At 33.4% G+C, this 12,745-nt stretch overlaps 1 protein-coding gene across 1 annotated transcript; it reads left to right on the plus strand.

The window, feature by feature from the left end:
• The first annotated feature begins 1,760 nt into the window (after window positions 1-1,760).
• Window positions 1,761-9,810, plus strand: LOC132713451 (scavenger receptor cysteine-rich domain superfamily protein-like). The gene is made up of 11 exons (XM_060696061.1): window positions 1,761-1,911; window positions 2,378-2,528; window positions 3,969-4,159; window positions 4,573-4,708; window positions 5,329-5,483; window positions 5,941-6,085; window positions 6,671-6,849; window positions 7,696-7,858; window positions 8,544-8,716; window positions 9,392-9,427; window positions 9,692-9,810. The coding sequence occupies exons 1-11, from the start codon at window positions 1,857-1,859 to the stop codon at window positions 9,694-9,696; spliced, it is 1,389 nt and encodes a 462-aa protein (XP_060552044.1). The 5' UTR covers window positions 1,761-1,856; the 3' UTR covers window positions 9,697-9,810.
• Window positions 9,811-12,745: the final 2,935 nt, after the last annotated feature.

Raw genomic sequence — 12,745 nt, forward strand, 5'->3', positions numbered from 1 at the left:
AACATACAGGATCTTTAATGTATCACACAACTCATGAAATACCTTCTTTAAATCTGTTTCAGTAATAGAAATATAATTTGATATAGCTTACTTTTTAATGCCCGTGCTACTTGTAACAGGCATGTATTTGAAACTGAAGTAACATTATTATTTTACAAATCAATTTGGACGTTATTTAAAGAAACAGTTTTATTTTCATTTGTCACGCAATTCAGGGTCAGCAGGGTTTTTTGCATAGATTAACGGGTGCTCATAAGGAAATAGAAATATTTAGATAACCCTCGTAGTAAGATCTCTAATATTTCTCTTATCTTTTATTGTTTATTTTAAAGATTTATATGTATAGCACACTCTCATTTCAATTAATGTAAAGTATAAAAGTAAAAAGATGAAATTAAATTTTCAAATGCGCTCAAAAACAACACTATTCATTAACATTATTTTTATAAACATAGGTCGTAATTGTCATAAATTACATGTATTCAAATAGATAAATAACTCATTACTGCGGCTAAAGATACGTATCCGTTTTGTGGTGGGTTAAACAACAAACTATCAATTATATCATTAATTAAAAATCGGATAGAATTTTTTATTTCACTATGACATCATTTGAGGAATTACAACATGTTAAAATAAAACAATACATATAAAACACACAATGTAACTGCTGAAAGAAAAAAAAGTTATTTGCTAAAAATACACAATTCTTAAAACCGCTGCCTATGGCAATACATGAATTTCATAATCTTTATACTGCAACTTTTTATATAATGTTTACTTAATTTAGAATACCGTTTTGTTTTCATTTGTGAACGGTGCTTTCACAAAAAATGATCATATATATATTTTCACAAGCGTAGTAAAAGTAAGCTTATAGAAATATACTTCTTGACTTACATTCCTTGAACGTAAAACATGATAAGAAGTAAGAGGGACTCAGGACTACAATTTTTTAGAAGAAGCCAGAAAAAGGCTCATCAACATCACCTGTATCAAAGATGTTATAATTTCGATCATTGAGGATCGTCTGGGACGACATTGTTGTTGTATGTGCATGTTAATGGTGTTCTTTGTTAATATCTATTTTTTTCTTGTCGAGTGGCTCCAATATTCCTACTTCAATACTGTTGAATCACCGGCAAATATTATATATAATTTGGCTTTTTTTTCACTAGTGCACGAAACAATTATTTGATAAAATGTACTTCTGGTTTTATTAACCTTGAAAATGTAAACACAATGCGCATTAGGTTGTCCTTGATCTGGGACAGCATTTAATAAAGCTTCAACGTTCCGTTAATTTACCAATATGACCTGTGATAAGAATATACACATAATTGTGAAGAACGTACATTTACCATGATGGATCTTAATTCCCCGCCCAATTTTTAATCTGAATATGCTATTGTCATAAACGATTGACTTGGAATTTGATGGTAATGCGTCTTAATCAGTAAAACATATTAAAATATTTAATAAGTTAATTTCTTTTTATAATTACAGATTGCCGAAATTTCCAATCTTTTTGTTTTTGTTTTCTATGTTCACAAAGTTTAATTAAGGTGTCTGTGAAAAATTAAAGACATCAAAAGGGTTGGTCAAGACCATAAGTTATTGTTCTAAGCTTGAACTAAGTATATGGATATCGCCATGATATGCTAATGTTATCGGAGTTCATCTAGGTCTCTTTAAATATTTAATGACATTTTAAGACTTTGATAACCTAATGTTAATAAATAGCTACGTTACTGAGCACATCTGAAATTTGTATTATACTCGTATAATATATATACATATAATCTTCATTTAATTTGAGTTACAGTTAGTATACACTTAACACTTTACTTGTTAAGATGAGACTGTATTTCATTCTAGGTATAAGTTTGATTAACTTCGGCTACTTATCAGGTATGTCTATTTTTCTATATTTTTGATCATATCTTATAAAGAAACGTATATTCTGCGGCTAAAAGAACCTTTGAAGCCTTGTTATATGCTGAAAAACACTAACAGTTTCACTTGTTAAAATAGAACGTCCCAGTGAGCATTGTCGTTATAAGTTATAGACAAAAGATGTTTTGAGACAAATTTGATTTCCTTCGAGCTAAAACGGGAAACATCGGTTTTCTATTTTTCGTTTTTAATTAAATTTTTGTAATATTGTAAAATTGTAATATTTTTGTTGGAGTGGGGGAATCACAGGACTTTATTCGTTCGTTTAATTTGCAAGGCTTCGAAAAATATTTTATTTTTGTCACAATTTACTACCATGCTTAGATAAAAGATTCATTCTAAAATTAAATTGTATCGACTGTACTTATAATTGCATTTTTTATAAGTTTTATGCTATTTAAAATGTTGTCTTTTTAAACAGGCATTGAAATACGGTTATGGCCAGTAAATGCACGAGGAAATGAAGGTTTTGTCGAAGTATATCACGATAACACGTGGGGACTTATTGGCAGCCCTTCTTACAGATTTACAGACGTCACGTCTGCGTTACTTTGCAAGACTTTGGGGTTAAGGTATTTTACGAGAATGATAAATACTTACCTGGAATTAAGCTATAATTCAATATCTTTTATTAACACAATATTGTCGCCAGCAAAATAGCAATGTGCATACGGCACAGACTGAACGTTTTCGCAACGTCATAAACGGTGATAAAAAACATACCAAAATCTTCCAAAGTATTCGCCGCTGTACGCAATATTAGATTGATGTCTTATAACACGTGTCCATATTTTTAAAACGCTTTAATGACGCCGTTTTCGAAAAAAAGAAGAAAGAGAACAAGGCAAAAAAAAAACCTGTTACATTGAAGTATCGTAAGTTTAAATGACTTGAAATTAAGTATCAGGTTTTTCGATTTTTACACCAAGCTCCGGAAAATCTTTGATGAAATCCAATTTTCTTTAAAGCGTTTTGCTTTACCGCTCAGTCGCATTTTTGAGGTGCACCACTGTAGCGTTTTGGCGCCCTAAGAAACATCAAACTGTTCGAAGGTATAAATTAATCAATAAATGATTAAATTTATCAGAATTATATACAAATTCCGGGTAATACTTGATCATCCCTAGTATATTTTACCGCAGATGTGGACAGTATTTTATTTTTTCGTTATGTCTGGACGAAATATTTGATATGTGCTTTAGTTTGGTCGCAGGAAGAAATATATAGTATGTGCGAGATTGAATTTAAACAGAAAAGGCCTTATCAGTAATTACAGAAGGTAAAATAAATAGTTGAGGCACCTGATTCAGTATTTTTTAGGTTTTATGGAGAACCAACATAATATAGGTCACATGGCGCTGAAACAGGAAGGATGATTGTGGCTAGCCTCGGGTGTTACAAACTTAAAGCAACACTATGGGTCAAAACCACCTCATCTGCTGAAGCTAAGACATGCATATACTCCAGTAATTCGAACCCATTTAGTCGCATCTAAAAGGCAACACCTCAGTTACAAGAGGTGTACCTGATTCAGTTATGCAAGCTTAACATATAGTTTGTATCATAGTTTGGGAACCTTCTGTTGAAAATGTGTCACAGTTAAATCGTATACATATACATGCACAGTCCGTTAACTGGAGTGCAGGTATAAGTTACCCATACTCCAGAGCATGTCCATTGATTTGCTCATTTTTGCTGAGGTTAAAATATTGAGACGGCAGAGAAAGGGAAAGCGACAGAAATATCATATTCAGATGTTCTTTCATTGGTTGCCGGGGTTTCATATTGTGACAACAGGGACCATGTTTTTATGTTTGACTATGATACAAAAGAGAAAGAACATCAAAACACTCGGCAATATGATTAATACTCGGGGGCTACACCCCCTCGTACAAATCAGATAGCCTCGTGTTTCGGTGCTCTTTCTATTACTTAACATATGACTAATGTGCTATTACTTTTGATATGATCCTAAGCCAGAAAAAGTATATGAAATGCATGCAATTTTACAGCGACTTTGGATATAGCTCCGGATGGACTCCCATAGACAACTATGATGGGGTTGTATGGACAAACAATCTAGTGTGTGATGGTCACGAGTCTGTGATAGATCAATGCCATTTTCCTTACAAATGGAAACAAGACTACTACACTAACAAAACTGACTGGGCCTATAGACACGGTACAAGGTTGTTTTGCGTAGGTTAGTACATAATTACATATATATATATCTCATCATATCAATGTCCAACAACAAAGTTTGTCGTCACTAAAGTTTGTCGACAAAAGATAACCTTGTATTAAAATTACTTGCATTATCAAATTTTCAAACTATTGTGTACATTTGACTTACATATTAATTATTTGAATTTTTTATCGTAAGATCTTACGTAAGGCATATTTGAAGAACACAGTTAGAGAACAAACAAATCGTAGAATAGTCCAAGGATTTAGTTTCTTATCAATTATATTCAATTTGTTTATATTGGACAAATCAATTGTTGTCTAGAAGGTTCATTTTTGTTTTGTAGCATTTCAGTTCATTTATGAAGTTAAATATAAACCTAATGTTATAGAAAGAAAATAAAACATTAAAATATGTTACATTTTAATCAGATGCCCAGATAACTGGTGGTCCAACACAAAACAGTGGGCTTATAGAAGCATCGTTAGATGGTAACACGTACTCCCTGTGTTATGACAGCTTAGACATGAATGCTGCAAATGTTGTGTGTAACCACTTAGGATACGAGTAAGAACTTAAACCCTCTCACCTTCATCATTTTCCCCCACTCGGGATGATTCCCGAAACGCAGCGCTCCGTTTGGTATCGATAAAGATTCCTTTATTTGAAAAAATACCCGAACAATACTCGGTACATCAAAGCAGTCGGCATGCTTGGCTGTACAAAGTACATGCACATATATAAATAGGTATATTATACTATTTCAGTGATGCAATAAGTATATTATACTAATCCAATGATGCAATAAGTATATTATACTACTTAAGTGATACAATAAGTATATTATACTATTTTAGTGATGCAATAAGTATATTATACTAATCCAATGATGCAATAAGTATATTATACTATTTTAGTGATGCAATAAGTATATTATACTATTTTAGTGATGCAATAAGTATATTATACTATTTTAGTGATGCAATAAGTATATTATACTATTTTAGTGATGCAATAAGTATTTTATACTATTTCAATGATGTAATAAACAAATGTTACTATTTCAGGGATGCAATAAGTATATTATACTATTTCAATGATGCAATTAGTGTATTATACTATTTAAGTGATGCCATAAGTGTAAATTACTTTTTCAGTTGTGTATTATGTATTTCATAATATTTCAGTGGTGCAATAAGTATAGACAAAAGTGAGGCAGGTGTTAATCCTATATACAGTAAACAATTGTCGTGTACTGGCTGTGAATATTCGTTGTCCGAGTGTGACCGGTCTCAAAATTTGACCTCTAAGTGTCTGTTTGCAGCTTCTGTCACTTGCAAAGGTAATCTGACTTTACTATCTGTAAATCAAAAACAAACCACCAACGACAGAAACATCAAAAGAAAATAGTGTTTGACACCCAATTTTCTACAATTAAACCTAAGTGATTTAATTATATAACTTGCTTGGTGATGATAAATTATCGCTGATATCAGTGGTTTAGTAAGGTGGTCATTGACCGCTGTAATCACCACTTTGTGCTTCAAACTTAACTCTTTTAGTTCATGACTGGTGACACGTCCATGATCAGCAAAAACTGTGTTAGGTGCTTGACCTTCATTAAGTACAGGCCACATACATTTCTGGCGCCACACATCACTTTGTATCACTGCAAGTGTTTCTACCCTAAATATACCATTGAAAACTATGAAAATAAAAGAGGAAGAAAACCAACTGCCGACAAGCAACTGCCGACTTGATTCGACTGATCAGTTTAATAACATTTTCTTTTAATTTAGCTATTCGAATGGCAAAAATGAATCGGTATAAAGACGAAGGCCCCGTCGAAGTATTTCACGACGGATCTTGGGGAATGGTTGGAGATCCAGGATTCACTTTTGACGACAAAACATCCTCCTTTCTATGTGACAGATTTAATCTCGGGTAATTAGTATTATCATTGTGCAGATCTGAGGACAAAATGTTATACAGCAAAAGCTAGAAATATATGATGTCATTGTCAAAAAGTGTGAAATGCAGCAATTTTGCATCGATTCTGAGAAAATAAATTATTGTTATTATTTTATTTCTTCAATAATTTAAACGAATTATGACTTAACAGTTCACTGTTATAATTCTTTTGTAGTATGTTATGTATGTCGTCACATCCTGTCAATTTTAAACTGTTAAAGGCCGCGTTCTTTTCGCAAAAGTTAACATTATTTGACTGACCAACTAGTAGTTTTCCGTTCTTCCCTCCGGTTACGTCACACTTTGCTGTGTTGACTGACTTTTGTAGGACGCCGCTTCGAGGAGTTTAATTATGACTATAATATAATCATATTCCATTAAAACTGATGAACTGAAAAGACAATTTCAAAAAAGCACTTGGTTCAATTCACCTTCAACCGGAAATTCCTGCTTTATTTTATGGGTTACCATTTGTTGTTGTCATTTGCAGTTATTTTCAAAATTTTATGACAATAAATGCAGATACCTGATTTGTGTATACTTTGGTTGCATTTTTAGCAAAGCTGGATTCAGTACTACGGGGAACTCGTTGCAAACGTATGCGAGGAAGGCGTGGCTAGGTCTCATTTCTTGTGAAGGTGACGAGAAAGACGTAATGCAATGTAAGCATTCTAGTTTCTCAGCAGTGCCACCGTTACTACATACATACAGGCGAGGAACGTGGTTGTACTGCTTTGGTGGGTTTGTAAATGACACAAATTATAGATATAAATATTGCCGAACCTGTATAAAACGATCATCTGTATATAAACAGGTTGTCTAAATTGACATTCTTCCATTTTATGGCAACTCGGCATCATTTTTTTTTAGTAAAAGAGAATAAAGTATTCGTAACAGTTTTCTTAATCTACATCAATATATTACATGTATAAATATTGTAAAATCGCCGGGAAACATATCCCCAAAACGTTATGGATGAGCACGTATATAATCCATTGTATGTACAATTTTCATCACTTTCTACCAAACATTCTTCGATTGTTAACAAAACGTTGCTATCATTGCATAACGGGCACACTTTAGAAAGACTCGCCACCTCAATCAGTACTTTGATGTCCATCTAAAATACTTATTTCTGCTTTTTAGAGAAGTATTAGAAATAGAATATTGTGTATTATTCTAGGATTTAAACATTTTGAATTTAAACGTTTTCCTATAAAATACAAAGTCTAGAATAAAAGGAACTTTTAAGCAAATGACAATATATCTTTTGTACGATCCTTAATGTACTGGTGGCGACAACAAGGGGGCAAGGACGGTAACTTGCACTTTCCAGTACCTTCAATGAACAGGCTCAATCAAACCGAGTCTGCAACATTTTCAATTATGTTGTTTTGGGAGTTCTTTAGGGATGCGACCGTGTCGTCTAATCATGGACTGGACTGATCGCTACATATTTTGAAAATTCCCTTAAATGGTAAATGGTTTGGTTAAAATGATATAAGATGTACATATTACAGTTATCACGATTTTATATTTTAATTACTTTTTTGCCATGGTTGTAAATATATTCATTTTGACAGGATTCAATGTGACTCAGATGCGGCTGACTGGGGGTATAGACCAACATGAAGGGGGTGTCGAGCTCCTTATCAACGGCAGATGGGGTTACATAGCAACGCAAGGGATGACCCATAATGATACAGATAATGCTGCTAAGGTTATCTGTAAAGAGATGGGATTCAGGTACGAAAATTAGATAAAAAAATTGTAGCTATAGATGTAACGTTTTTATTGAGATGCATGGAGCACATTAAGTAACGCTATAAAATTATGCGGAGTATAATCGTAGAAAGAAGTAAAACATGGCAAAACTGAAAATGTCACAGGGACGGTTTGATTGAGTCAATTGATGTTCATGACGGACAGTAGAGGTGAATGTAAGCTACTGGCTACCCACCAACCCTCAACGCATATGAAAGATAATTGATGCACAAAATGTTTTAATATGTAAAGTTTAAAGTAGTTTAAGATGAAATGTACATAAGAATACGATGGTTTGTTATAACAAATTGACTAAATTGTACATTTAACGAGTCGACTTCATATTTACTTATTACACGTACATTCCCTACTTTCCCGCTCTTGTGTCTGTTTTCAGTTCTGATTCTTCTGTTTGCCCTGTTGCTATGGCTGGATTGTGTAGGGAGCTGCGTTCTATGAACGCCGCCTTGTCATGCTGATCTTTATCCTCATTTTCTTCACTCACGATTCAAACATCCATTAGATCATGTTATCCAGACCATGCCTAAAATTAGAAAGCCATTTTGAATGTACCCGAGTCGAGATATATCAGTACATATACAAAGAAACTAAATCCTTAAAAAAGACTCAAAGTTATTTAATTCATAGTTTAGTTCTTTCATTGTAGTGGCCATGGTGCAGTGCTTTCCGGTGGTAACTATGGGCGACATCATGATCTGTTTTGGATGTCTTTATTAAAATGCACAGGCAATGAAAGCAGTATACTGCAGTGCCACTATAACAAAGGGGCGACATATGCTGTGTATGATGTCCCCTTCTATCTTAGAGTGCGATGCAGTGGTAAGATTTTATATAATTAATCCAAGAGATCTGCTGAGAATTTATTTGAAAGTGCTGGACCCTGGGTCCAGTTGGTTCTGAAAATGATGGGCCATTTTGTACAAAGTATGGGACAATCATGTTACAACTGGACTTGTCAGTCTTTGACAATCCTGTCTTTTTCATTGTAAAAGGTTTGATATCAAAGTCCTTAAAGTTAAAAACCAGCTGTAGAGAGGAAGTAAGATTGCAAAATGATTAATTTCAATGTCTCAAAAACAACCGAAATACTCTTTAATTAATGTCAAAACATAATTAAATATATTTTTATTGTGATCAACCTAACAGAATCAAGTGCTAGCATTTCGTCATCTAATCAAATCTTACAATCAAACACTGAACCAACAATGAACAAACAAAATGAAAAAGAAAAGGTTTAATTTACACCTAAATCTTATTATTTTGATAAAAAGCGTTTAATAAAAGAAAAAAACATGTTTAAAGTTTGCTTTTTTGCCTTTAAGTTTTAAGATTTCTGCAGAATTGTAAGAACAGACATTTTGGATATGATGTCATGTTCTTTTTTTAACACATTTTACTACAAATACTAGCTAGATACATATGCTCAAGGAAGTGACAGATTAAGATTTCATGCTTTTATGATGAATAAACGATTTTTTTATTATTTGTCATCAGGTGGAAGTGGAAGCGGACTGGGTTCCCCGATTATAGGTCAGTACACAACTTAATTAACTATTATTTATTTATTTTCTCTAATGTTGAACAGATATTTGCTAATATTCATTTAAAGATGTTGAAAATGTAATCAATACATGTATTTGTTTTTAGAAAATGTAAATGTTAGTGTACGAAACTGGTACTAACCATTACTTTTATTTTTTGGCGTCAAATAGAAAATGTACTTTTATATGTTAGGACATGATCCAGATAGTTATTTTAAAAAGAAAATAGTCATTAATTCATTTATATTTTTAGGTTGATGTATAGCTGGCATAGCAAAGAGTGCTAAACAAAAGAGACACTTTACGCTTTTAAAAGAATTTTAATCGTTGTAGTTAATTTTTAACGTTAAAAATAAACCTGATATAATAAAATGTCTTTGCTTGTGGTTACTTGGTCCTTCCGGAAAAAAGTGAGATATTTCAAATGCGGTTCAAATAATTTTGTTGAACGAATATCACGGACAGGATATTACTGAGTCTATCAGTTAAAGACATAAAACGGGTCCACGATTGCCATCTCAAGATGGAGCCGTCCTGTGAGCTCAATACGTGTGTGAATCGGGCGACCCGGGCTTTGTCCCTTTCGTTGAGTTTGATCATGAAATCCTTTCTACAATCATTGGCACTGACTGTACCTCTGCTCTGGCATGAAAAGAAGGTATCAGTTCGTTGAGAAAATGAAGGCAACTAGTACTAGTGAACTGCTTGACAGCCTGCGGTTGCTGAACTGAGCTCCGGTAAATTCAATGTGGTTTACTGCCGTGATCCTGAGTGAAAACTATTAACACCACAACCAAGCTGTGTTTACCTATCAACGGTACACTACACACGTTTGTTTTAGCTATGGTTTATTCAAAAGGGCCTATTAAGCCTCGGAAATGCTATTACTGCGGTGGCTGAACTTGTCTCAAGTCCTTTATCAAGTACATTACTATCTATAGCAAATGACCCTCTACTTATGCTCAAATATATGAAAATATATAAAAAAACATAGATCAAACAAGGAAGGGTGACATTTATTGAAAGTGTCCAAAAGGGACAGTTGACCACCGGTCAAAAAACAAGAAAACATTTTACAAAAAGTATGAAACATTAAAATATGCCCCGAAATCAGCAAAATTTGGCTCTGAATTAGCATCTTTAAATTTTAACCCCATTGTTTCAGAAAAAGTTACCATAGAGTTAGATCTGTACACAATGTTTCGTTATGTTTCATCTCCTTTTTAGCGCGGTAGCCTTTAAAAACAAAAAAAGCAAAAGAAAGCTAGAACGACTTCTGCCCTTTAATCATAGCACAGAAGTACAGACCGGCGGACTATCTGTCACTATTTTTACACACCTCAGTACGACTATTTCAATGTCTTTAGACAAATATAACAGACTTCACAGAATGTGAAAACTATTGTGAAGAATGGCATCAGTAGGTACATGTATTTAAATGACCTATATGATACCTTCGTTTTCAGTTTAAACAATACATATACTAACATAAACTTCCTTGTCTTTGTAACTTTCGGAAAAAGAAATATGTGCACACCATAAAAGTAATTGTTGGCTGAATGGCATTTTTTATTATAAATAATTATTTAAGTATGTAATTACGGAAGGTTTTCTTACTGGAAAGCATAAGGTAAAATAATATCAACAAAACGTTTTGGGTACAAAAAAATGAAACAAAATAATCGACACAAGTAATGTATATATTTAATTTTATTAAAATTTAATGTATTCTAAAACAGTTAATATATTTCATAGACAGCTGACATTTTAATCATTAGTTGATCAATTTGTTTTGTATAATGTAACTAATGTATGTTGGCGCACTAAAATAAATAAATCTACAAATACTAGATAACTAAATCATTCCTTTAAAGCAATGGAAACCTCAATATTATATGAATATTGTATAATATGCTTAATTGAGTCTGTTTATAAGATTTAAGCTTCATTTTAGCGTTGTAGTCTTCTTCAAAAACAAATACAGCAACAATGAATTTAAACATCGAACTCAGACACCTAGTTTTTACTTTGATGCAAGAATGATTTCTGCACAAAACACAGAATAATATAAAGGTACACGTAGATTAGTTTGGCTGCAAGACCGACTGATATTTAACGACTGATATTACATAGATGTCTGTCTTTACGAAGAGCGGCCGTCGCATATAACAAAAAGCCCTAGCCCTACACAATTAAAAGCACCAATGAGCCTGAAAAAAAACTGAAAGTGTACATTTTTCGTAATTCAGGAGCTGTTGCGTGTTCACCATCAGTAACTGCGTCAATGAAATTTTATTTTCTTCCTCTGAGAGTAAATCCTGAAAGAATTCATTATCTCCTCCTGTTCGAATAAAATTTAATACGTCCGCAATGACCGGCCGAGGTTTCTTATGTACACCTTGTGACCCGAAAAGTATACATGTTAAGCTTTTCAGCCTGTTCAGTCTAATGTAATCGTCCGTTAGTGTATTTGCAGGTATTAGCCAATAGTCACACGTTTACATGGTCGACCTAAATTTTAATGACTGCCAACATCGTGTTTTGGGCATGGCGCATACGAAACGGATCGACAAAAATTGGCGGAGTGAACTATAAACCGGTTAACGCTCCATTACGCTTAATTTGTACATAATTCTTATATAAGAACTATAACCTTTACATAAATAATTAAATTTTAATACCGTTGTTTTTCGCATGAAGTCAATTCGTGCGTTATTTGTAAAATTCCTGCGTTACTGAATACACATGGTGCAAATCATGGAAACAAATATTTTTAATTGCTCCACTTAACAGTCATTAGCAAGGTGTACGTGGCACACAGATAAAATATTTCTTCACAGTGAATGTCCATACCGGTACCCTGTTTGCGAAATCTACGTCACTCTCTGCCGACAGAGACAATCCATTGAATGGTCATTCGAATTTTAAAAGAAGATATGTTTTGTGGTCTAAAATAAATGGATTGGTGTCTGTCTTTCGATTTGCTCTCGGCAGAGAGTGACGTAGATTTCGTAAAGAGGGTACCGATATAGAGAGTGACCTGTGCACGGGCAAAGAGGGTACAGATTTAGTAGATTTCGTAAAGAAGGTGCCGATATGGATATGCACAGTTTTTGGTTTGTAGATAAAAACAAACGCTGAGAAAAAAAGTTCTCTATACAAATTTGAAAAGTGTTTTTTTTTTTGGCTTTTGGTCACTCCACTCACCCGAGATACATTGCATGACAGCTTGTGGGTCGAAAGTTTGAAATTAGCGTGACATTTGTCGTGTGAAAACTTCTATTTGCCACCTTTGAAATATACCGCG

Source organism: Ruditapes philippinarum, unplaced genomic scaffold (genome assembly GCF_026571515.1).
Source record: "Ruditapes philippinarum isolate M1 unplaced genomic scaffold, ASM2657151v2 ctg6163_1_1_1_1, whole genome shotgun sequence".
Lineage (NCBI taxonomy): Eukaryota > Metazoa > Mollusca > Bivalvia > Venerida > Veneridae > Ruditapes > Ruditapes philippinarum.